General features: G+C 57.0%; 2 protein-coding genes across 5 annotated transcripts; one reads left to right on the top strand and one right to left on the bottom strand.

Annotated features, from left to right (window-relative positions):
* Window positions 1–2,085: 2,085 nt before the first annotated feature.
* Window positions 2,086–21,305, bottom strand: C5H2orf81 (chromosome 5 C2orf81 homolog). Of its 3 annotated transcripts, none has more exons than XM_030563964.1 (4): window positions 21,073–21,305; window positions 6,226–6,453; window positions 4,661–4,873; window positions 2,086–3,569 (listed from the first exon to the last, which is right to left on the bottom strand). In XM_030563964.1, exons 1-4 carry the CDS (start codon window positions 21,109–21,111, stop codon window positions 2,538–2,540), a joined length of 1,512 nt encoding a protein of 503 aa, XP_030419824.1. In that variant the 5' UTR covers window positions 21,112–21,305; the 3' UTR covers window positions 2,086–2,537. The 3 variants fall into 3 exon arrangements, with proteins under 3 accessions (XP_030419824.1, XP_030419825.1, XP_030419826.1); XM_030563965.1 differs by lacking the exon at window positions 21,073–21,305 and adding an exon at window positions 8,715–8,784; XM_030563966.1 differs by lacking the exon at window positions 4,661–4,873.
* On the top strand, window positions 9,528–20,809 carry WDR54 (WD repeat domain 54). Of its 2 annotated transcripts, none has more exons than XM_030563973.1 (9): window positions 9,528–9,784; window positions 11,640–11,702; window positions 12,779–12,845; window positions 13,309–13,365; window positions 13,819–13,931; window positions 16,435–16,535; window positions 16,763–16,925; window positions 17,350–17,424; window positions 18,721–20,809. In XM_030563973.1, the coding sequence occupies exons 1-9, from the start codon at window positions 9,560–9,562 to the stop codon at window positions 18,850–18,852; spliced, it is 996 nt and encodes a 331-aa protein (XP_030419833.1). In that variant the 5' UTR covers window positions 9,528–9,559; the 3' UTR covers window positions 18,853–20,809. The 2 variants fall into 2 exon arrangements, with proteins under 2 accessions (XP_030419833.1, XP_030419832.1); XM_030563972.1 differs by having other exon boundaries at window positions 13,819–13,946.
* Window positions 21,306–25,316: the final 4,011 nt, after the last annotated feature.

Genomic DNA, 25,316 nt, shown 5'->3' with positions numbered 1-25,316 from the left:
GGGAAGAAAGAAATGATTTAGTGCAACAGTGCAGTGGCTCTCTGGTCTGCCCTCCAGCATTAGAAGTGCTGTTCCTTTCCTCTCTCTGGCTGTTGGACTCCAGGTTTAGGACTGAATTTCCCTTAGTAGCTACTCCACTCTCACTCCTCTACGTCAGCTGGTTTTGGAGCTTTGTATGTTTCCTTTCCCTTCACTTTGCACATCAGCCTCAAGTTTGATTAGAGCTAAATCAAGGAATTGAGAATCAAAGGAAGAGCAAAGAAAAACATCAAGCAGCTCCCCAGTGCCGGGGCAGGGGCAACCTTCTGTTGTTAGTCCAGCTGGCCAAAAAAGTCTCTGGGAACGCCTGGCCTAGGGACAGCTTTTGTACTGGCTAAACTATTTAGGTTTGGGGTGGGACTGATTTTTGTACCAAGCTAGTTATATCAGTACAACTCCAGATGTGAATGCGGTTCTACTGGCCTGGAGGTACGTTATACCAGTAAAGGGTTATTTCCCTTCCCATACAGGACTAGCTATGCGGCTCTGGGAGCCTTTGCTCTGGGATAACTGGGTTGACACTAGTAGGGTTGTACTGGAGTAACTATGCCAGTATTGTATAACTCGTCTGTAGAAATTAGCAGGGGGAAATCACTGCTAGGAATGGCCACATTGTCATGACAGAAGCAGCTCTGCAGACCAGCTACACTGCACAGTCCAAAGTCTGAGACTTGTGACAAGGGGATAAATACAGCTGAAGTCCTGCTGCATGACAGAGAGGGCTCCTGGGAGTTGTTGCATATGATCATCATGTCTCATGGAAAGTCCTAGAAAGGCTGTCATGGGATGCAAGAATTCGAGGATTGAAGCACCGTGATGCCAGTCAATGTGGCTTTATGGGAAACAGATTTTGTCAGACAAACTTGCTATTGTTTTTTAATGAGATTACAAGTCTAGTCTGTGACGCTGGCAGACCAGGTGCCAGCTCATGCCAAAGTCCCCAGGTCTGAAGTGAACACTGACAAATCCATGGCTGGAATCAGCCTGGCTCCCCTGAGTGTTAGGGTTGTTAAGACAGGTCCTAGGATTATAGACTCATAGACTCTAGGACTGGAAGGGACCTCGAGAGGTCATCGAGTCCAGTCCCCTGCCCTCATGGCAGGACCAAATACTGTCTAGACCATCCCTGATAGACATTTATCTAACCTACTCTTAAATATCTCCAGAGATGGAGATTCCACAACTTCCCTAGGCAATCTATTCCAGTGTTTAACTACCCTGACAGTTAGGAACTTTTTCCTAATGTCCAACCTAAATCTCCCTTGCTGCAGTTTAAGCCCATTGCTTCTTGTTCTATCATTGGAGGCTAAGGTGAACAAGTTTTCTCCCTCCTCCTGATGACACCCTTTTAGATACCTAAAAACTGCTATCAGGTCCCCTCTCAGTCTTCTCTTTTCCAAACTAAACAAACCCAATTCCTTCAGCCTTCCTTCATAGGTCATGTTCTCAAGACCTTTAATCATTCTTGTTGCTCTTCTCTGGACCCTCTCCAATTTCTCCACATCTTTCTTGAAATGCGGTGCCCAGAACTGGACACAATACTCCAGTTGAGGCCTAACCAGCGCAGAGTAAAGCGGAAGAATGACTTCTCGTGTCTTGTTTACAACACACCTGTTAATGCATCCCAGAATCATGTTTGCTTTTTTTGCAACAGTATCACACTGTTGACTCATATTAAGCTTGTGGGTCAACAGTGTGATACTGTTGCAAAAAAAGCAAACATGATTCTGGGATGCATTAACAGGTGTGTTGTAAACAAGACACGAGAAGTCATTCTTCCGCTTTACTCTGCGCTGGTTAGGTTATAAGAATGTGTCTAATGTTTAGACTTTAATGAATGCTGGTGAGTTGCTGCCAGGATTAAGCTCAGGGCATGTCTACACTGGCAGAGTTACACTGTTAGTCCAGTCTGGGCAGAGTTACACTGCCAGTGTAGACATGTAGCTTAGGGTTGGAACAGTAACCAATGAAGGGAACTGAATTCCTCCCTGCAACCTCCACTCACACCCACACAGCGAGGTGCTCAGGGACCATGGTGACCACGGGTTAGGCCTGATGTTAACTGGTCTAGGGAGACCCTCTGAGAAAAGAGAGGGGAGGAACAGTTCATTAAGCAACCATCCCTGCTGCAGCTGGGCGAGGTTACAGCAGGTAAGTTAACAGCATCCAGGGGGCATGTAGCCTTGGGGCCCAGGCTGTCCCCCTGACACCACAGGGTCTCCTGGGTCAGAGAGGCTGGTGTGCAGAGAGATGGAACCAAAGCAGGCAAGTGAGTCGTGCTGTGGGTGCTCGGGATTTATTGTTACCAAGAGCTGGGGAAGATGAGAGGTCAGCGCAGGCAGGTCCCTCGTCACATGCACCAGCTGGTTACCACAGCCAAGCAGTGAGCTGCCCCTGCACACTACGCTGGCTGGAGAGGCTGGGGTTTGGTATCAGGCCATGCAATGGTATGGCACATCAGCCCAGTCCCAGAGGGGAGGACAGGGAGTATGTTCCACTTACAAGTGCACTGGCCCCGATGACAGGAGCGATCTGAGCAGAGCCATTGGCCGGACATGGGGCATGTGATCACGGATGAGCTGCTCCACAGCAACCGTGGGCAGTGGCACTCTGGGGCGGATGGGCCTGAGCTTTCCTTGGAAGACCCCTTCCTCTCCCTCTTCATAGAGTGCCCCATGGTGGGGCCCACACTTCACACTGCTACTGTCCCTGATTGCCACTCCTGGGGCCAGCTCAATGGAGTCCAGCAGGTTGCTGGGTTTCCAGGAGACATGGCTGCTGGGTTCAAGGCTTTTCCCTGTGGAAGGCAAATGCTGTGCTCTCTTGTCTGCGTGGCTTGGACAGAAAGCCTGGGCTAGCCCCCCACTGAGCATGGGCCCCGTGTCCTGGAGCAGCTTAGCATTAATGAGCTCTCCTAGCCCTGGCCCTTGGGCTGCACGGCTGTGGGACTTCGTACTCCTCTGGCCACGCCCTGAGACGGTTCTGAGAACTTCCTGCCGCTTGGCCTCAACATCTGGATCCAGCACCTCCACCTGAGGCTGGATCCAGCACTTGGGTAGACGGGCTGGGTCCAGCTTGGGCATGGCGATGACTGTACCAAACTCATCGTACGTCACACCCTTGATGTTGGGGGGCCTGCCCATCTGGATCTTCAGCAGGTTGCTGCATGACATGGGCAGGAGCTGGTGAAGGCTGCCAAGATCCTCCTGCGGTGATTCCTCAGGCAGGGTCTGTGAGAGCTGCTGCCGGAGCAGCTCCTTCTCAGTCTCCTGTAGGGGCCTGGCCATGCTCTTCAGGCTGGCTGAACGCAGCAGTCCTCGATGGGCCCTGTATGCTTTTCTGGTCTTGGGCGCGGGGGGCGGGGCTGGCTGGGGAAGCAGATTCTGGGGCTTGGATGACTTTGAAGACTTGACCCCCCTCTCTTGAGAAGGCAGTTCTGAGGGGGGGGTTGCTGGCACCTCGGGGGATCCTGTGGAGGGCCATGTCTCCTCATGGAAAACTGTTTCCTCAGGGAGTTTGTCTAAAGACACCTGTTGGAAATAGCCATTAAAGTAAAGAGGAAGCCTCAGCGTCACAGGCCAGAGTGGCCACCACACCCAGGACAAGCTGTTGCCCACTTAGCAGCAGGGCCTGAGGGCCATTTCTTCATACCCCAGCAAATGGGTGGAGGGCAAGAGCCAGGCCACAGTGCAGGGGGCGTTTGGGGTCAAGATCTTCAGGGTCAGAGAGGGAGCTGGTTGGTGAGGTCATGCTGGCACATCACTCCTCCCATGCCCCTCCCAGTGGACAGCCTTGCCTGGATGAAGGGCTGAGCTAACTCTGCTCTTCACCCTGCATCTGCCCTCTATCTCTCCTGCCCAAGCAGCTCCAAGAGATGCTCCACCGTGGGACATCCTGCAACTGCTGCAAGGTCCTACAGCAAACAAATCCCTTTCAGTGCATGTAGCAACAAATGGGAATAAGCTGGGCCCCTGATCATCCGGTTCCTTTCCAACACATCAGCATCCTGTGACACCCACACCCCATAGTCTTCACAGTGGTATTATTCTGATAGGATTATGGCACAACTACGATACATATTATGCAAGATGGGTCACGTAGGATGTCGTTGAAAAGGTTAAGATTGGCTGAATAGGATTATCCTATTTTTCTGCATGTATCATTTTTTGTACCTGAAGTTATAAATACTGACTCTGTATCTGTACTTCAGATGAAGTTACACCTGGGTAATGCCCGTTAGACAAGATGCTTTCAGTCTAGACAGCAGGTGGGGAAGGGCCTACTCAGAGTAATGGGCTGTTAGGAAAAACACAAGGCCTTAGGAGAAGGTTATTCCCCATCTAGGGAGCCTTCTTGAGAATGCTGCAGATAGCCTGTGAGTGATGGCTGCTGTGATTCTACAAGGACATGTGACCAGGCCACATGATGCTGGTGCTTCTGTAATTCTCTGGCCCTAGAGTACGAACCAGACTGAAGGCAGTTTCAGGTCTCATCTCCTGTGCCCTGCCAGGCCCAGAATGCCTCTGTCAGGACAAGCACTCAGGACCAGCCTGCTTCCCTCTCCTCACCCTGCACTGCTCCAGGGCCAGTGCGCCTAAGGTAAGCCCTGGTACTAGAGTACCTCTCTCTCCTGCGGGAACAGGGTCAGACTGGTTCGCATGACGGGGACTGAGCCCTGTGCCCACGAGTCTGTGACACAGGCCACTGGCTCTTCCTCCTCCTGCCAGGTGGTATCTTCTTCCACGGTGGCCTCCCCCTCATCCCGCACCAGGAAGCGCCATTCGGCAATCTGCAGGATAGCATCCCTTGCCTGGCTGATGGTGAATGGGATGCACTGGGAAAGCAGAGCAGAGACAGAATGAGCCCAGCACCACCCACTTGCTTCCTGACTTTGGCTAGAAGTGAGACAGGAGAGCAAGACTCCATCTCAGCTCCCATCGACACACCCCACCCATCAGTGTGCCCTTGCTGTCCAGGCCAACTCTGACTTTGCCCCACTGAATCTAAGGGAGTCCAAGCTGGTGCAGCTCATGTGCTGAGTTAGAAGAGAGGCGTGTGGCCAGGGAGGTGACTGTCAGGACGTTGCAGGCTCAGGTACCCTTTCCAACTAAGTAATCTGCATATAGTAAAATAATCCACGTTGCATGAAGCTCAGCGCTCCAGAGCACTGATGCAGTCCCACCCCTGGAGAGCAGAGGCTATTATCTCCATAACGGAGCTGAGAGGAGACTCGAAGGTCAGGAGGGAGACGCCCATTCTAGTCGGGGTCTCATACCACGCCCATCACCACGGTATCTGAGTGCCTAAGGGCTGAGGGCAGGAGATGACAGCGCCACCAGTGGGATGAGTGTGACTCAGGGTGTACTCAGCCTGGGAACCATTGCCAGGGTCGATGGGAGCATGAAGACTTCTGTGGAAGCAGAGAGATTTCCCCTGGGGTTCCAGGAGCTCTCAGCCAGAGGGAGGGGGATACATACCCAGCATCGAGCAAGGAGCTGGGCAGCCAAGTCAGGACCACACAAAGACCACTGCAATAGGAACCTTTTGCCCAGGGGCAGCTCCAGGTACCAGCACGCCAAGTGCGTGCCTGGGGCGGCAAGCGACGGGGGGCACTCTGCCGGTCGCCGGGAGGGTAGCAGGAAGGTTGCCTTCGGCGGCATGCCTGCGGAGGGTCCGTTGGTCCCACGGCTTCGGCAAACCTCCCGCAGGCATGCTGCCAAATCCGCAGGACCGGGGACCTCCCGCAGGCAAGCCGCCGAAGGCAGCCTGCCTGTCATGCTTGGGGCAGCAAAATACCTAGAGCCACCCCTGCTCTTGCCCCATCCTCTCCAGAAGCTCCATTTCTAGTGGCCACAGAAAGGGTCTGTCCTGGATCCCTGCTCCGCTTTCCTTCCTCTCCATGAAGCAAGCAGCAGCATAGAGCTGCTCCGAGCCAGATGGCCCGGTCCCTCTGGACCAACACCTTTCCCTGAAGCCCTTCCATCTGTTACCACAGAGCTTGGTTTCACACAGCCAGTGTCCTCAGTGGCTCCCTCTGGAATGCAGGCAGAAGCCAGACCCTGCGGCTGGGGCCATTCAGATGTAATGTGAACAAAGTCCTGTAGGGAACAGTCCTGCCCTGAGCCCGAAGCTGGGACCATCTCTACCGCTTGGATTCCATGGAAAACTGCAGCCTGGCACGCTCACCTGCCGAGCCAAGTATACTTTATAGCACTCATCCATCACTTGGTTTATCATCCCTTCCAGGATATCTCCCACTCCATCCTCTCCTTCCTCCATGGTGACCAGGGAGATCCATTCTGACTCAGAGAGGCGCCCTGGGACAATATCCACTTGAGGGATGGGTACCGTTGGGGGGCGTGACTTCTCCGCCCGCGACTTGGAGAGAGGCACACGGTCCCGGGACGTCATTTTCTGCAGGGAAATATGACAGTGCCCATCAGCACCATCCCATTAGCACTGTACCCATAAGAACATAAGAAAAGCCATGCTGGGTCAGACCAAAGGTCCATCTAGCCCAGTATCCTGTCTGCTGACAGTGTCCAATGCCCTGGTGCCCCAGAGGGAATGAACAGAACAGGTAATCATCCAGCGATCCATCCCCTGTCGCCCATTCCCAGCTTCTGGCAAACAGAGGCCAGGGACACCATCCCTGCCCATCACTGCACATTGAGTGGCTGTTTTCAGAGAACTATCCACAGTGACTCCAAGATCTCCTTCTTGAGTGGTAACAGCTGTGACGAACTGGGAATGTTCTTAATGTGTTCTGTGAATGCTGAGTGGGGGGAGTGTTGGCCTGGGAAGGTTGCAGGGCAGTTTTGCTGGGACTTGCTGCATTGGGAATGGGAGACTTTCCTTGAGGGAGGATACCTGAGCATGTAACATGTGAACCCAGGAAGGGGGTTGGAGGCCAGGTGACACCTCTGCCGGGGAAACTGGACAAAGGCTGGGGGAGGAGCCGGGGGGAGGCTGAGTGAGAGGCTGGAGGGAGTTTCAGTTTGGAGCTGGGTGGGGAAATGGAGGGAAGCACAGATGGGCTCTGGCCTCCCTGGCCCCCCAGATGGACCTAACTGAGAGGTCCTGTTCTCTGTACCTGCAAGGCCTGTCTTGGACTCTGTTTCTGTCGTCTAAATAAACCTTCTGCTTTACTGTCTGGCTGCGAGTCCCAGTGAATCGCAGGAAGCTGGGGGTGCAGGGCCTTGACTCCCCCATACTCTGTGACAACAGCTCATTTAGACCCCATCATTTTATATGGGGTCTACCCAGGGCAACAAGCAACATGGGCAACAGGGCCACCAGCTGGGGATAACGCTGAGTGAAGGACTAAGTCAGGGTGCCCCAGTATGGCCTGCTGGCCACAGGCAGTTCCTAGCACTGTACACTGGCCCACAGTCACCCTCAGCTTTAAAATGGATGCAAGGGGCACGGGGACTAGAGGCAGTGCCCTGGTGCATCTCCCATCCACTCCTCACAGGGACACCAGGGACTGGTGACAAGAATCTGTGCAGGGCTTCATGTGAGTGTTGTTCTGGTATCCCCCAGTCCTGGGAGACAGTGATCTCTAATGGTTAGAGCAGGGGTCTGGACGTCAGGACTCCTGGGTGCTGGAACATTCCCCAGGAGGGACTGGGCTCTCATGGTATTCCCTGCCTTTAGCACTGGGGACCTTCGCTGGTCACAGAACGCAGGGGAGTTCTGGTGAGTGACGCTGGGACAATGAGGACAAGCAAGCAGGCAGTTCAGTGGGGGCCTGTGGCGTTGGCCTCCCCTCCAGCACCTCTGTGCTGCTGTGCCTGCTGCTGGGTGGTGCTGGCTCTGCAGGTGAGAAGGGAGGCATCAAGCAGAGAGGGCAAATTCGGCAGTGCTGCATCTCTCAGTACCTGAGCGCCAGATACACAAAAGCTTAAGATGTCCCCACTGGGGGGGGGGGGGGGAACTGAGGCAAGGAGGGGCCACACAGCAAATCAATGTCAGAGCCAGAAATAGAAGCCAGGAGGCCTGGCTCTCCATGACAGAGCATTGTGTGTGTGTGTGTGTGTCACTGCCTCTCCTGACACTTTTTATTTGTGACCTTTGAGTCACTGTGTCCTAACAGCACCCTCCAGCACCTCCTCAGTCATCCCCAGCCATGCCCCTCCCCGCCCCCCCACTGCACCCGCACCTGTGCCCCCTCCCAGCCATTGCAGCTCCCGCCCCCTGCGCCGCCCTCCAGCCACGCCCCTCCCCACCCCCACTGCACTCCCACATCCAGCACCCCCAGCCACGCCACGCCCCACCCCCACTGCACCCCCCACATCCATCACCCCCAGCCACGCCTCTCCCCACCCCCACTGCACTCCCACATCCAGCACTCCCAGCCACGCCCCTCCCCACCCCCACTGCACCCCCCACATCCATCACCCCCAGCCACGCCTCTCCCCACCCCCACTGCACCCCCACATCCAGCACCCCCAGCCACGCCTCTCCCCACCCCCACTGCACCCCCACATCCATCACCCCCAGCCACGCCTCTCCCCACCCCCACTGCACCCCCAGCCATGCCCCTCCCCACCCCCACTGCACTCCCACATCCAGCACCTCCAGTCATGCCACGCCCCACCCCCACTGCACCCACCACCCCCAGCCCCGCCCCCTCCCTGCAACCATCGCCCCCCACTCCAGCGGTGCCCCCTCACCGAGCCGGCTGGAGCCCCCCTTCGGCTGGCTGCGTCCCGTCACCAAGGCAACGCCAGCCCCGTCCCGGGCCGTGATGTCATCGCGCTGCGACGCCGGCGCCCTGAGAACGCGCTGCGCCGTCTCCATGGCTGCGGGGGACTCGGGGTGAGCGGGAGGGACCGGGCCCCTTTCGACCCCCTGGCTCGGGCTCTGCCCCGGCCCCCCCCATCCCCCGCACCCCGAGTGCCGGGCCCCCCCCATCCCCGCACCTCGAGTGCCGGACCCCCCCCGAGTGCGCGTGACCCCGGCTCGGCCCCCGCACCCCGAGTGCCGGGCCCCCCCCATCCCCGCACCTCGAGTGCCGGACCCCCCCGAGTGCGCGTGACCCCGGCTCGGCCCCCGCACCCCGAGTGCCGGGCCCCCCCCGAGTGCGCGTGACCCGGCCCATCCCCCGCACCCCGAGTGCCGGGCCCCCCCCCGAGTGCGCGTGACCCGGCCCCCCCATCCCCGCACCCCGAGTGCCCGCCCCCCCGAGTGCGCGTGACCCGGCCCATCCCCCGCACCCCGAGTGCCCGCCCCCCCAAGTGCGCGTGACCCGGCCCATCCCCCGCACCCCGAGTGCCGGGCCCCCCCCCGAGTGCGCGTGACCCGGCCCATCCCCCGCACCCCGAGTGCCCGCCCCCCCAAGTGCGCGTGACCCCAGCTCGGCCCCCGCACCCCCCAAGTGCGCGTGACCCCGGCTCGGCCCCCGCACCCCGAGTGCCCGCCCCCCCAAGTGCGCGTGACCCCGGCTCGGCCCCCGCACCCCGAGTGCCCGCCCCCCCCGAGTGCGCGTGAGCCCGGCTCGGCCCCCGCCCGCCCCAGGATGTACCGCAAGGCGCGGAGCGTCCCGCTGAAGAGCAGCAGCTCGGCGCTGTACAACAACCTGAGCGTGCTGCCCCTGCGCGACAAGCCGCTCACCTACTTCGCCGCCGTGCACGGCAGCACCGTCAGCCTGGCCAGCGCCGCGGCCGACGGGCTCAGCGTCTCCCACCGCCAGCTGCAGGCCAAGGAGGGCGGCCCGGCGGTCAGCGCCTCCATAGTCACCCAGGTAGGGGCGGCCCGGGAGCCCCGGCTCCGCGCAGGGCTGGTGCCCTCGCACAGCGAGCGCCTCGGGGCAGGGCCGCAGCTCACTCCGGCTCCCCTGCCCGGGGGCGTGGGACACGCCAGGAAAGTCAGCCCGAGCTGAGGGGAGAACCAGCCCTGGGCACAGACCCAGTGTAGCGGGTGGTTAGAGCACCGGCGAGTGGAAGAAAGGGCTCCTGGGTTCTCTCCCGAGTCTGCACCAACTCGCTGTGGGCGCATGACCCAGCCTCACGTCCCCTGCCCTTCCTCGGGGGTAGGGTGACCAGATGTCCTGATTTTATAGGGACAGTCCCATTGGGGGTATTTTCTTCTGTAGGCACCTATTACCCCCCATCCCCATCCCGCTTTTTCACACTTCCTGTCTGGTCACCATACTTAGGGAGAACAGCTCCCTCCTTCCTCCCAGTGGAGGCCACAACAGACTCGGTAGAACTCTGGGGGCAGTTTGGTGTCAAGCCAGGGCCACCCCGAAATGGCTCTAATCCAGCCAGCATTGCCCCAAAACACTACCTAGACCAGGAGTAGGCAACCTGCGGCACGCGAGCTGATTTTCAGTGGCACTCACGCTGGCTGAGTCCTGGCCACCGGTCTGGGGGGGCTCTGCATTTTAATTTAATTTTAAATGAAGCTTCTTAAACATTTAAAAAACCTTATTTACTTTACATACAACAATAGTTTAGTTATATACACCTCTACCCTGATGTAACACAAATTTGGATACCACGCGATAAAGCAGCGTTCCGGTGGGGCGGGGCTGCGCACTCCAGCAGATCAAAGTTCAAAGGAAGTTAGATATAATGCGGTTTCACATATAATGCTGTAAGATTTTTTGGCTCCTGAGGACAGCGTTATATAGGAGTAGAGGTGTATTATAGACTTATAGAAAGAGACCTGCTAAAAACATTAAAATGTATTACTGGCACGCAAAACCTTAAATTAGAGTGAATAAATGAAGACTTGGCACGGCACTTCTGAAAGGTTGCCAACCCCTGTAATAGACCAATACCATTGTCAGGATTCTTTTTGTTCTTAATATATTTTTAAAACTCCTTATTGTTCTTAACTCTACTGGCTGTATATTTTTCCTTGTGTCCTTTGACTTCCCGTATCAATTTTCTACAATTTCTCACTTCTCATTTATATTCATTACTATCAAATTCCCCATTCTTCCCTTTGTTATATGTTACAGCTGCCTTCACTTCCCCTCTAAACGTGGTTGTTTTTTTTTAAACCAGCACAGCCTTCTGCCTTGAGTGTGGCTTTTGGGGCATCTAGTAAGGTGTTCTTAAATGATTCTCAATCGTCATTCCTACTTTTTGAGTTAAATTCTTCCTCACAGCTGATTTGGCCCATAATCATTTTCAGGTTTGTGAAAATGGCCTTGTAAAACACCAACTATATCTATTACTGGTCTGGACTTTATTAAGAACATAACATAAGAACGGCCGTACCGGGTCAGACCAAAGGTCCATCTAGCCCAGCATCTGTCTACCGACAGTGGCCAATGCCACGTGCCCCAGAGGGAGTGAAGCGAACAGGCAATGATCAAGTGATCTCTTTCCTGCCATCCATCTTCATCCTCTGGTGAACAGAGGCTAGGGACACCATTCCTTACCCAGCCTGGCTAATAGCCATTTATGGACTTAACCACCATGAATTTATCCAGTTCCCTATTCTGTTTGTACATTATAAATGGGATCAAGTCATGATCATTTGTACCATTAACTTTTAGTTCTGCGATCAGTTCCCCTTTAGCTGTTAGGATAAGATATCATGTAGAATTACCCGGTGTTGGCTGCAACAGCTCCTTTCCCTTTCAGGCCTCCTGGTGTGTCCTGCCTTCTCGAGTTCTCCTGGTCCTGACCTCTCAAAAAGGCATCCAGGTAAGAGTGCTGCTTCCTTTTCTTGGCTCTGGGAAAGGAGGGGGTGGGGCCTGTGGTGGAGGGCTTTGTGTGAACAGGTTCCAGAGTAGCAGCCCTGTTAGTCTGTATCCGCAAAAAGAACAGGAGTACTTGTGGCACCTTAGAGACTAACGCATTTATTTGAGCATAAGCTTTCGTGGGCTACAGCCGATGAAGTGGACTGATTGAAGTTTATGCTCAAATAAATGTGTTAGTCTCTAAGGTCCCACAAGTACTCCTGTTCTTTTTTCTGTGTGAACAGTCTCCTGAGCTGCAGGAAGGTCAATGGAGGCATGTTATAGGACATGACTGCCCCATAGTACCCTCTGCTGGGGAAGTCTGGCTATGCAGGCATTTCCTGCCTCAGTTTCCCTTCACCCAGGATATCCTGTCTCTCCCAGGGTTTCACGTGGCTCAGGCCTCCAGCTGGGTCATTCTCACAGTGCAGTCCCCTTCCAGGGTAATAAAAGTCCCAAACAAACAAGATTTTTTCCCACCCACTTGGGCCCCTCTTCAGCCCAATCTCCAGGCTCAGTTTCCTGTCTCTTCGGAGTTTCTCTAATCTCTCTGTTCTGAGATAGAGCACTGCTTCCCTGCACTCCTTCCTCAGGAACACAGCCTGCGCTTGCCTGTCAAGCCTCTATTAAACTGTGTTCTCTCCGGCCATCCTAGGCTGGGAGACAAGTAATTATGGCACAGGCCTGGTGTGCTGGAGCTATGGGTGTGGCCCCTGGCTTGAAGCAATAATAGCAACCAAACGCCTAGCTCCCATCACGTATGGATTGATTGTGTTATTCGTTGGCTTTCAGCACTCCCCCTGTAAAAACTGTTCCCGTCCCCTGCACAGATGCGGCTGGTTGATCAGGGCTGGCTAGCCCCAGGTCTCTTGGCCCATCTTGGCAGCTACCTGTTACAAGGTGCCTTCTGGAGGGTGACTTCCCCCTCTCTGGAAATCTTTGTGGGGGCAGCACTCGGGGTTCCTCCTGATGGCTTCAGGCTCATCGACCCCACCCAGAAGTGACTCTGCAACGAGCTGACCAGGTGTTTTCACTCCCTAGATGTATGAGTCAGATGGCTCCATCATGGTTTATTGGCATGCCCTCGACGTCTTGGAACCACCGCCAGGTAAATATAGATCCTAGCTGGGGGCATTGCTGCAGCAGGAGCCTAGGGAGGAGGGCTCTGCAGAGCTCTCTCCCCTGCCACCAACTGCCCTGGAAGGGCAAGATGAACCATGGGCATGGATTTTGTGTGGCACAGTTTGGCTTCCTCCACCCCAGGAGCCAATAGGCTGTAGGGGGCTCTGGCCCAGGGAGCCATCAGAAGGGAGGATGTTGGTTTTATTTAGGAATTAATTCCAGGATGTCTATTGCCCATGTCGTGCAGGAGGTCAGACAAGGTGACCCCAATGTTCCTTTCTGGCTAGACAATCTAGTTTCTCTGTGATCTGGCCTTAAATCAGGGTGTCTGGGTCCCTCACACCTTGTGGCCCTCACTTTCAAAGTGTCCCCTTGTGGCCTGGAGTCTCCATCGAGCTCTGGGGTAGGAGCTGCTGCAGGGGTGTAATGGGGCTTCCATTTCCTTCCAGCCCAGGCAGTGTTTGCTCGAGGGATCGCTGCCGCCAGTGGGCGCTTCATCTGTGTGGGTGAGTGGGGTACGGAAACGGGAGGCTGGCGAACGGAATGAGGGGCAAGGAGTAGGATCTCTGGTATCTACAGGTGCAGCAACTGGGCACCTAATCTTCTGCATGATAGGGCTGAGGCCAGGTGGGCAGGGGAGGAGAGGGCTGGGAGAGTGGGGAAGCAGTGGGCCTGCATACAGCAGCTGGGTGAGGGGGCTGGGCTGTGGATGTGCTGCACTAGGGACACTTGGGCCCAGGAGGATGGGAGTGGAGTATGTGGGGAACAGGAAGAAGGGTTTGTTTAGGCTTCTGAAGCTGGAGGAGTTACTGAGCTGAGGGCTGGGGAGAGTGTGAGGACTGGTGTGGGGTGTGAGACTGGTTCTCGGAGGTGGGAAGACCAGGAGGCTGATTCCTAGTGCAGAGTGGGGTGGGGTCCGGTGACTGGCTGCCAGTGGCATCTCCCTCGCTTATCCGCAGGGACTTCGTCGGGACTGGTGCTGGTGTTTGATGTCCCCAGCAAGGGAACAAACATCACGCTGAGCGAGGTTCTGGAGGAGCATCACGACTCCATCACTGACATCACCTCGGAGGTCGGTGAGAACCCGGTACGGAGCCTCCAGCACCGCGCACAGCTCCTATCCCAGGCTCAGCGCGAACAGCTGGCTGCCAGGCCAGGCCACATGGCTTGCAGCCGGGTTGCCAAATGCTAGAGCAGCCAGTTGGGCCCCTCCTTCCTTGGGAGTTGCCTACAGGCAACTGAAAACCAGCCTGTCAGCCCTTCCCCTTTCCCATGTGCTTCCCAGTGCGGGAGACGCAGAGCTGAGGCCCCACCTGCTCTGCCTGGACACTAATGATGCCAAAGTCCTTCCTGGGAGAGCCTAGACCAAAACCTTTCGTGCCGAGGCTTTCCAGCAGCCAGGGTGGTCCTTACTGTGCCCCAGAGGTCAGTGAAGACGCCTCACTCCCACCCAGAGCCAGCCAGCAGAAAGGCAGGGCTCATTGACCCCTCCCAGGGCTGCTACAGTCCCTGCAGGATGGGGACAGTAGGTGGCTCAAACCCTACTCTCTCTTCTCTTGGGCCTCTCTAGTCCATGTGGCCTTCACCACAGCTGTCCTTCTGTGCCACTCTCCTGCCACAGCCTTAGCTTTTTTCATATCGCTTGGATAGTTGCCAATTCTGCTTCTGTTATCCTTGGGCTACCTTGTTGCCTTTTGCCCTAGAGGCTCCAGTTCAGTGCTTCTCTTGTTACATTGTGCAGGTCTTTGCTCCATGGATGTCTGAGCCAACTCCATTTTTGTTCCATAATTTCCTGTCCTGTTTTTGTTTCATCCTCCTCCAGAGTTCTTCATTCGTGATTTTTTCTGGCTATCTGATATAGAAGGTTTGTCTAAGGCAACTAACAACTTGTATTTTTAGATAGTAAGGTCTTAATGGTCTCCAGGTTTCAGTGCCATATTTACAATGATGTTACATATTCAAAGTTTAGTTTGGAGGCAAGATTTCTATTTCTCCAGATCGGCCTTAGAGATACAAAGGCCCATCTGGCTGTTGCTATTCTGGCTGTAATGTCTTCGTCTGCTCCACCTGTTTTACTTACAGTGCTGCCAAGATACATGAAATATCAGACCTCTTCCATGTTGGTTCCAGAAAGTGGTACTGTATTGGAGGTTCTCGTTGTGTGTTGATTCTCATGGTTTGAGTTTTCTCAGTGTTGATTTTCAACTCTCCTAATTGTGCATAGGCCTAGTGAGTATTGATTTTAGCTTGCACGTCTCTATGGGTGCGGGATAGCAAGGTGATTTCAGCTGCAAGATCAAGGTTCTCTAACTTCTGTGTGAAAGTCCATTCTCTCTCCCTTGGTGGTTCTGTGGTCTCTCATTACCCAATCCACTACCAGTAAAAAGATCATAGGTGGCACAAAGCATCCTTGTCTGATGCCCGTAGTAACCTTGAATGGTTTAGTCAGTTCACTGTCTTGTACTGCCTTGCTGGTGGTGTTTTCATAGAACCTCTGAATGATGCTCACAAATTTCGGAGGCTTTCCATAGTGGTGTAGCAGCTTCCATAAACCTGTCTTATCCACTGTACCAAAGACTTTTTGGCAATCCCCACAATTCATATGAAGTGGTACTCTTCTGGCTCTGTCCCCACAAGGGCTCCTCGTTCTTTTTGCCGATACAGACTAGCATAGCTACCACTCTGAGAATAGCAACTGACCAGCTCAAGACAATGAGGACATCTTAACAATGAAGACCTTGGAACAATTAAATCGATGGAGGCAGCACTTTAGTCAGCCACTTTGCCTAAGCCCAGTGCCAGCACCAGTCTCTCAGCCAGCTGGGGGCTATGAAAGCCTCCCTGGACTCAAGGCCATTTATTAGCAAGGTCAGACTGTATCCACTCCCTTAGTATCGGGGTAGCCGTGTTAGTCTGTATCCAGAAAAACAATGAGGAGTCTGGGGGCACCTTAGAGACTAACAGATTTATTTGGGCATAAGCTTTCGTGGGTAAAAATACCCCACTTCTTCATAGGTCTGGAGTGAGAGTTACAGATGCACTCCCTTAGTGTCTCACCACCCTTAACCAAAGCTCCCCGCATCCTCGCCCCGCCTCCCACGTGGGCCGTTGTTCATTCCAGAGGCAGTGGCGGCCAGTAAAACCTTTTGGGATGAAAGCGCAAGAGACAGGTCAGATCTGGTCACTTGGCATGTGGGTGTCCCTACGCTGCATAACACGGGGCAGCCCTCAAATTCTCAAGCTCCTGGAGCCCCGGGCCTGCCCACTGGAATGGAAGGAGAGTCTCCATCCATTGTTCCCAGGACAGGGGAGGTGCCACACAGCTGAACAGTTCTCAGGCTGCCCACTAGAGGCCAGTGACGTGCACCAGCTTATTAGTTATTCGGAGAAGGATGGTTCAGTGTCAATGTCCTGGGAGCTCATTCGGTTAAAAAGCAACTTTCCTGCACTTCTGCCCAAGAGCTATTTGGTGACTGGTCATTCTGGAGTACCCTGACTAATCGCTGACTTCCCCGTGCTCTGGCTGGCTGGGAGGGGCCCATGGCATGGCACTGACGCTGCTCCTCTCATTGCAGAATGGGGCTGCTGACCTGCTGACTGCGGATGACTCCGGGGCCCTGTGTGTCTGGAGAGCCAAGGAGGAGTTCTCCCTGCTCACCAAAATCTCTGCCTTTGGGTAAGGCCGGGCGGGGGCTGCCACAGCTCCTTGGGGCAGTGAGCTGAGCCCAGAGTCTCCCCACCGGGCCTTGCTAGAGGTGGGCCCCAGGCGAGGGGGGTGGTACCTGCAGGCGGAGAGGTCACTCTCGTACAGTGTGGACAGTGCTGGGGGAAGGGGGAAGCCCATAACTCCCCCCCCACCCCCCAATGGAGCCAGTGGGGCTGACCTGTCTGCTTTGTGCCCAGGTGGACCTGCTCCTCGGTGAAGCTGTGGAACGGGGTCATTGCTGCTGGCTATGGGAATGGGCAGATCCGGCTGTACGAGGCCACGAGCGGGGCCCTGCGTGCCACGGTCAGCGCCCACGCTCGCTGGATCTACGCCCTGGACCTGGCACCCCTGACAGGGAAGGTAAACCTGTGCGAGGCCTCCTGGCAATCCCCCGGCTGCACGGCACCGCCTGCCTGCCTTCTGAACACCGCTTGGCTCAGCTCCTCAGCCTGCCTGCCTGAATCCTCCACTGGGGCTGGGAAGAGCTGCAGCTCCCACACTAGCCAGGAGGGGGCACACACCTACCATTGCATTCTGCCGCCCTCTGCCCCAGGTGGTGCCTGCTGGCCTGCCCGAGGGAGAGAGGCCCGAGCCCCGGAGCCAGTGTGCCAAGGAGTAGAACTGCCTCAGTCGCTGCGTGCAGCAGGCTTCAGCAGCATCTGGTGGCACCGGTGCTGAGAGGCTCTGCTCGCTGCAGTGAGCACTGGGCCCGAGCTCAGAGGCTGGCAGAGCCCTCCCACCACCTGCAGCCCCCTCACCGCCTCTGTTCTGCCTCCCACTGCAGCTGCTGTCAGGTGCCGAGGATTCCTATGTTCAGATCTGGAAACTCAGCCGGAACCCAGACACCGGGGACATTGAGGTGAGGGGCCAGTGCTGTGATGCCCACATGCCCCTGCAGAGAACCCTGGGGGCTAATGGTCTGAGCATGGGGCTGGGAGCCAGGAGCTCCTCAGTTCCAGTCCTGGCTCTGCCACTGACTCTCAGTGCAACCTTCAGTCAGTCACTGCTCCTTTGTGCCTCAGTTTCCCCCCATGACATTCCACCACTGCCACAAGGGGCTGTGAGGATGAGCTGGGGACAAGGTGGCCTAGTGGTGCAACAAGGCCCCAGGGGGCCCTGGGCCAAGAATAGGTGAGGGGCCTGGACCCCCTTCCTGATTCTAAAACCACGCCTCTCACCCACAGCCCCAGTCCAGCTCTCCGCTGCCCCTGCCTATTGCCCTCAATCCATGGGCCTTTTGGCTCCCCTCCTGCCTCCCAATGCCCTGATCCACCCCCCTAGCCCTGGTTCAGAGCTCCCCGCTCGGTCTCCTCCAGCGCTGCACCAACCCCCTCCCGGCTCTGATCCAACCCCACAAGCTGCCCTCCAATCCCAATCCCCCACCCTCAACAGCTCCACCCAGTTTTGATCTAGCTACCCCTTCCCCAACCCTCCAAAATTCCCCACACTTCCATGCCGAACACACAACAGCCACTGGTTTTACCTCTGTCTCGGAGGGGCTGTCTCACCCCCCCTCTAGACTCCCCCACTCCCCTGCATGTCCCCCACCACTGCAATTCTCCACACCTCTGCATGTTTTTGCCAGTTGCTGGTGCCAGTGGGGCCCCCATATCCCAGCCATCCTCCTGCCCCAGGGGGCCAGCTTGTCCTGCTCTCCCGGCAGCCCCTCAGTCAGGCCCTGGCGTGACCACGCCCTTTGCACTATTCCAGCTACTCCTCTGAGGTGCTCATAGACTCAGACTTCCTCTTCCCTCCACAGGCCCTGCCCTGCTACCCCCGCCCCCCAGCCTGCACCTCTGTCAGCTGCCCCACTCTCCCCATCTTCCACTGAGCACATCCTCAGCCCCACTGAAATCCCTGGCAGCCTGGGGAGGGCATGCTGTGCCTCCATTTCCCTCAGCGCTGCCCCAAGCCTGGGGCTGGATGCTGGGGAGGGGAGAGAGCCCCCGAGCGTGGTTCTCATATCCCTGTGACATTCTAGCCCCCAAAGTTCAGATGAAACACTCTGTCCCCTTGCTGCAGCCTTCAGGGGGCACCTGCACTCAAGCCGGGGCCTCGTGCCCATGCCCCGGTGGGACTCCAGGGGAGGCCTGTCTAGCCCCGGGGGCCTGGCTGGGCTGCGTAGTCCAAGGGCGCTCTCTCCTTCCCCCTGCAGATCGAGCACTGCCATTCGGAGTGCGTGACTGACACCCAGCTCTGCGGCGCCCGCTTCTGTGACCCCGAGGGAAATTCCTTCGCTGCGACCGGCTATGACCTCAGCGAGATCGTCCGCTATGGCCAGGTCTAGGCTGCCCCACTGCGGGGCGGGGAGGTACCTGCAGGCACCGTGCTGCTGCAGCATGTTCCAGCCCCCCTGCAAATGGGCCACTGTGACTCAGGGACTCTGTGCAGACCCCTGGCTCCCGTTGCACAGGTGCTGGGGCCGCTGCATGCAGCTGAGGATGCCCCCCACCTGGGTGAACAGACACAGGGGAGCTGAGGTGGGGGGACATGCACAAAGGTGTGGGGGTGGTGCTGCTTTAGCTAAATGGAGCCCAGATCTCTTCAAACTTCAGGGTCCCTTTGGCCAGACACCTGCCCACACCCCCTGGCTGCTCATCTCCCCCCTCTCCTGCCTCCCATGATCTTTCTTCCCTGTGGGCAGGGCAGGCAGATGACATGTCCTGCCTGGGGCAGCTCTGTTGTGCTGAGCCCCTTGCCCAAGGCCCCTGCAGGCTGTGATTCCCCTCTGCTCCTGTATGGAGACCAGAGCCTGGAGAGGTGCAGAGCTGGGCAGGCCCTGAGTTGTGGGGTGGGGTAGAGTAACTGAGGAGCAAATGAATCCCTGCTCCTGGGGGGCCCACCCGGCTCCTTTCCTCCTCTGAACACGAGCTGCAGAGAGCTCTCGCCAAAGCCCCTGTTGCTACTTGGGTCATTGCACAGCTTCTGAGCAGGCCCCAAGCTCAGAGAGCAGTCGGCTCTCAGTTGGGCTGGCGGTGTGAGAGGCAGTGTGTCCGAGAACACAGAGCACTTGACTGGGACTCAGGAGACCTGGCTCTGCCATGGGCCTGCTGTATGACGTTGGGGAAGACCTTGCTCTGTGCCTCAGCTTCCCCATCTGTAAAATGGGGACAGGCTCACTGTGCTCCCCTGTAAAGCACGGTGAGCCCTACAGCTGGAAAGTGCTAGAGAAGAGCTAATACCATTCTCCCCTCAGCTGCCTAGACGAGGGGGCCCTCTCAGTAACCACCCAGCTGGGGACAGGCAGGGTGCCCTGGACTGACATGGGAACAGCTGCTGTGCTCAGCTCCCCCAGGGCAAGGAAGCTGCAGGATGAAGGCTCCCCCCTGGAGCCTCTTGCGGGCTGGATTGTCCCTGTGTGCCCTCTGGCTCTCAGCCCCAAATACAGCCCCCTGAAGAGCTGCAGGGAGAGACTTGGAACTGGCATGGCCTGGCTGAGGGGAGGTAGGGGCTGGGTGTAGCCCCTCTCCAGGAGGGGGTGACATACCCCTTTGAGCACAGGCTGCTGCCCCAGCCTGCCGGGATGGTTCTCAGGTGATGGAGCATTTGAGGCTGTGTGTGGGGCCTGGTTCCTTGGAAACGCTTGTCTTAGATAAGCGGGGAACCCGGCAAGCGGCACAGACACCCCGGGGTGGCCCGAGGGGCCAGCGTTCTCCTGCTGTCAGGAAAAGTGCATGACATTTCCCTTCCTCTGCTGTTGGGTGGTGGCCTGAGCCTGCCGCTAGCCGTTGGGGTCCTTTCCCAATAGACCTAATAGACACAGTGCTGAAGTAGGGGGTTAATCCCGCTGGCTGGGCTAAGGCCTGTTCAATGCCCCATAGCCCCTGTAGCGTGTTAAACGCAGCACGCTTTGACCCTGCCCTGTAGCGTTTGTGTGTGCTGTTAAACAGCTGCCAGTGCTCACCCTAGAGGTAGCTGCATTTCACCAGGGGCTGCATGTAGAATGGTGGAGGTGAAGGGCCTCTCCTCTAACCCAGCCCTGCTGGCATGAGGCTTTCAAACCCCTGCCCCTCCCCAAACTGCCCCTAGGCCCATGTATTGCCTCTGCCTTGGCCCTGGGCTCTGTCATCACCTGCTGCGCCTGGCCCTGCAGCACGTGCAGAGGAGCAGTGCCCTTGGCCCAGGCCTTGACACAGCTGGGCAGGCTCCCTGCTACTGGCAGTACCACTGTAGCAGCCTCTCCATAGCTTCGCTCGGGTGCCCAGGGCATGCTGCTGCTGCCACCATAAATCAGCTTGAAACTCCTCGTGTGCCTGAGCTCATTTATGGAGGGGAGGGCCTCTGGGAGGACAGCGGGGGGAGGCTGCAGGATAGGGTTGGGGGTTCTGGGGAGCAGAGGGGTCTTACCCCTTGCAGCAGTGGAACCTGGGGAACTCCTTGCCAAGGGATGCTGAGAAGGCCAAAACTAACAGGGCTCAAAAAAGAACTCGATAAATTACTGGAGGCTGGCTCCAGCGCTGGCTGTTAGCCAAGACGCTCAGTGACACAAGAAAAGACGGTTACTCACCTTGGAACTGTTGTTCTGTGAGGTGGTGGTCACCTCCATTCCAAATCAGGTGTGCACACGCCACCGGCACGGTTCTCGGAAACTTTTTTCCCCTCGGCAGCTCCCAGGGGGTTGGCCTTGGAGCCGCCCGGAGTGGCGCCTTCATGGCGCTCAATATATGACCTTGCCAACCCGACCCCCCTTCAGTTCTTTCTTGCTGGTTACTCCGACCGAGGGGATGGAGGGTGGGTCTGGGAATGGACGTGAACAACAGTTATGAGAAGGTGAGTAACCGTCTTTTCTTCTTTGAGTGATTGCTCACGTCAATTCCAATCAGGTGACTCCCAAGTTCTAGCAGGGGGTGGGGGCAGAGTTAAGGACTCTGACTGGAGCAGTGCTCTAGCAGGAGCTGCAGCATCTCCAGCATGCTGGGTCGTGGCAGAGTGGGTGGCAAAGGTAGGCACCAAGGACCAGGTCACCGCTCTGCAGATCTCCTGGATAGGCCCCTGGACCAGGAAAGCAGTGGACGAGGCTTGAGCTCGTGTCAAGTGGGTCATTCTAGCTGGGGTTATGGCCTCGGTGAGGCCATAACAGGTACGGCTGCAGTCTGTAATCCAGGAAGAGAGGTGTTGTGAGACCGGAAGCCCCTTCATCCGGTCTGCCGCCACCACCACAAACAGCTGGTTCAACTTCCTGAAAGGCTTTGTGCAGTCAATGTAGAACGCGAACGCTCTGCACATCGAGTGAGGGAAGCCTCTGCTTCTGCGTTAGCATATGGCTTGGGATAGAAAACAGAGAAAAATGTCCTGGCTGAGGTGGAAGTGGGATACCACCTTGGGCAGGAAGGCTGGGTGCCACCTGAGCGGTACCTTGTCCTTGTGGAGGGCTGGGTAGGGGGGTGTCGGAGGTTAATGCTTTTAACTCCAACACCCTCCTGGACAACGTGATGGCAACCAGAAAGGCTACCTTCCACAAGAGATACAGAAGGGAACATGTAACAAGCAGCTCGAATGGGGCTCCCATAAGCCAAGCTAGGACCAGACTGAGGTCCCAGTGGGCGAGACTGAAGGTGTGGCCGTTCCATGCCTTTAAGGAAATGACCTACCATAGGATTGGCAAGCGCCCCAACTCTCCCGGGTGGAATGCTGGGATGGCCATGAGCTGTACCCTGATGATCTGGCCAGGCCTTGCTGCTTCAGATGCAGTAGATAGTCCAGGATGAATGGTCTAGATGCCTGAAGTGGGGGTACATGAGTGCAAGCAAGGGTGGGAGAATAAGAACTCATATCCCTTGGAGGGAACAAAGTATTTCTCTCCACACCCTGGCAATGGGTAGAATGGAGGCTGGAGTCTGCCACAGGGCATTAGAATTGTAAATAGTTTTAATGACCGGTAACGCCACTCTGGAAGGGCCTTCTGGTGCGAGAATGTCCACCACCAGGTCCTCTGACTTGATGACTTCCTCTCCCTGTAGGCCCAGGTTATGGGTTAGGTGCCGGAGAACGACTCGTGTTTCAGTGCTGTCTTGGTCCTGGCCAAGAGAGGGCGACTGTGATGGGTGCCGAAGACACGGATCATCACGCTGCCTGCCCCAGGCAGTCTTGTACTGAGGCCGATGCCGGGGGCTGTTGCAGTGATGTAGACAGGGAATGGGGCCGGGAACGGTGCTGGTCTGGTTACAAAAAGGATCGTCCTTGTGGGGTTGCCTCTAGATGGCACCTGTTTGGGTGATGCCGGAGGCTTCTCTCTGACAGCAAGGGGCTGAGGTGTGGTACTTTCTAGAAGCTCCTTTGCAGCCTCGACAGTGCCTGGGGTGGAGAGGGGCTCCAACTCCTCCACCAGGCACTGCCCCACCAGAGAGTCACTAAGGGCTGGGCTCAATGGTGCCAACTGGAGCGCCAGAGTCCACAGCCCGAGCTTTGCTGCTTGGAAATTGAGTCCTTCCTCTGAGGCAGCAAAGTCTCCCTGGATGGTCTCACTCTCTGAGGAGAGCGCCTTCTGTCCGCCTTCTTATGGTGCTTGTGGGATGCCATGCCGGGGGGCCGCTCCGCGCTGCCATGCCAGGGTCTCCAGTGCAGAGTCCTTCCTCGGTACCGATTCATGGACCGATGCTGGGGCACTCCACACCGAGCTCAGGCCTGGGGAGGTGCCATTGGATGGAGAGCGGCTTCCACTAACAGCTGCTTCAAATGGAAGTCATGTACCTTCCTAGTCCCGGCCTTGAAAGCCTTACAAATCTTACAGCGCTCGGACTGCTGCACCTCCCCTAGACACTTCAGGCACAAGTTGTGAGGGTCGCTATTGGGCAGAGGCTCTTTGCCTACACCACAAGATTTAAATCCTTGGGCTTGAGGCATGTCCCGAAGCCCGAGGTGGCGTGAGGAGCGAAGGACCCAGTCACCAAGTCTGTCTTTAACTACAGAACAAAACAGTACAACAAAGTAATAGCCAGGGGAACACTGACAAGCAAGCGAAACGCAGTGCCAATGCTGCCTTGGACGGTAAGAAAGAACTGAAGTGGCTGGGTGTTGAGTTCGGTCGGCAGAGCCATACACTGAGCACCATGAGGGCACTGCTCCAGGGGGCTCCCTGGCCGACCCGATGGCAGCCGCCAAGGGGGAAAGTTTCTGAAGAACGTGCATGGGGCGTGCACACACCTGCTTGGAATGGACATGAACAATCACTTGATCATCATAATGGCCAGCCTGGGTGAGACCAAAGGTCCATCCAGCCCAGTGTCCTGTCTGCTGACAATGGCCAGTGCCAGGTGCCCCAGAGGGAATGAACAGAACAGGGAATCATCGAGTGATCCATCCCGTCACTCAGTCACAGCTTCTGGCAAAGAGGCCAGGGACACCATCCCTGCCCATCCTGGCCAATACCCATTGATGGACTAGTCCTCCATGAATGTATCTAGCCAAACCCCCCTGCTCTGGCTGTCACGAACCCTCTGGCAGCCAGAGGCTGGGACTGGGAGGCCGGCTCACAGGATAATTACCCAGCTCTTCCCTGGCAGAAGCCAGCAGCCTGGGCAGGCAGGAGCATTGGGCTGTTCTGTTCAGCGGGGGTCTGTGCTGTGGACTCGGGGTGGAGGAGGGCTATTGCAATCCCGTGCCATGGCCCTTCCCTGCAGCAGGGCCCTCCAGCTTCTCCCAGCAGTACCCACGCTTCCTGGGGGGCAAAGGGGTTAACCACAGTGACTGACAGGCCTTTGCCAAACACTGCTCCCCACGGGCCCAGATCACTTTGTCCCATGCCCGGTCCACTTGACCCCGTCCAGCCTGCAGGGGGGCATCGCTGGCTCTGCCCAGTCCCAGCGCCTGGACCCAGGTGGACAAGGTGAGAGTCCGGTTCCGTGCTACGTGTCAACAGGGGGTCCCCTCCTGAGCCATGGCCTGTGGCTACAGCGCCACTGGGGGACAGGCCCTGAGCTCCTGGCAGTGAGGGTCTGGGGACCAGGGGCTGAAGCCCCCCAGTGCCCCCTCACTGAGCCAGGCCCAAGCCAGAAGCAGCACCCATGTCCCGCCCCCACCTGCCATCAGCACCTGGCTGCAACTCACTGCCCTATGCAGGCACCACCCCCTAGGGGCCAGAGAGGCCGGGCCTGGCCTGGCAGCGAGGGGCTGACCAGCTGCTCAGCTCTGGCCCTGCAGGGGAAGTTGCCAGTGCTCAGCTGCTCAGATCCATGGCCTGGCTGGCTCTGCTCTGGGTCCCAGGGAGCATCGTGCTGCCCAGCCCCCTGGCCCCATGCATAGGCCTGCACCCACCCCACAGGTGCCAGTGGGTGGGAGCCTGGTACAGGGTGAGCAACAGCTGCAGGCTCCTGCCGTGGGCTTGTAAGCACAGCCAGGGCACAGGGAGGCAGAGGGTTCAAATCCCCTTTGCAAGGGGCCAGCACCGAGAGCATTCATCAGAGCCTGCCCTGCTCTCGGGGCTGGGGAATCAGGCCCAGGCCCAGACTCAGGCCACAGCTTGGCCCTGGCTCCTGCTCCCCCTCCCCATGGCAGGGCAGGTTCAGGCCCGCTGGTTTCAGGCCTATGCAGAAGCTGCAACCTATAGCACCCACCCCAGGCTGAGCCGCCTTCCTGCATTGGAGCTGGAGGGCAGCATGGAGGAGGCACCGCTGGAGGCTGCGGTATGAGCACCTCCAATTACTCAGCTGCCCACACCCAGCCAGCACTGAAACAGGTCCCTGGCCCAGCTCCATGCAGAACTTCAGTCAGTCTCACAGGGCTGGCCCCCCCTCAGCCAGACTGCAGCCACTG

This window comes from Gopherus evgoodei, chromosome 5, assembly GCF_007399415.2.
Source record: "Gopherus evgoodei ecotype Sinaloan lineage chromosome 5, rGopEvg1_v1.p, whole genome shotgun sequence".
Lineage (NCBI taxonomy): Eukaryota > Metazoa > Chordata > Testudines > Testudinidae > Gopherus > Gopherus evgoodei.
This window is presented reverse-complemented; position numbering and strand designations above follow the sequence as displayed.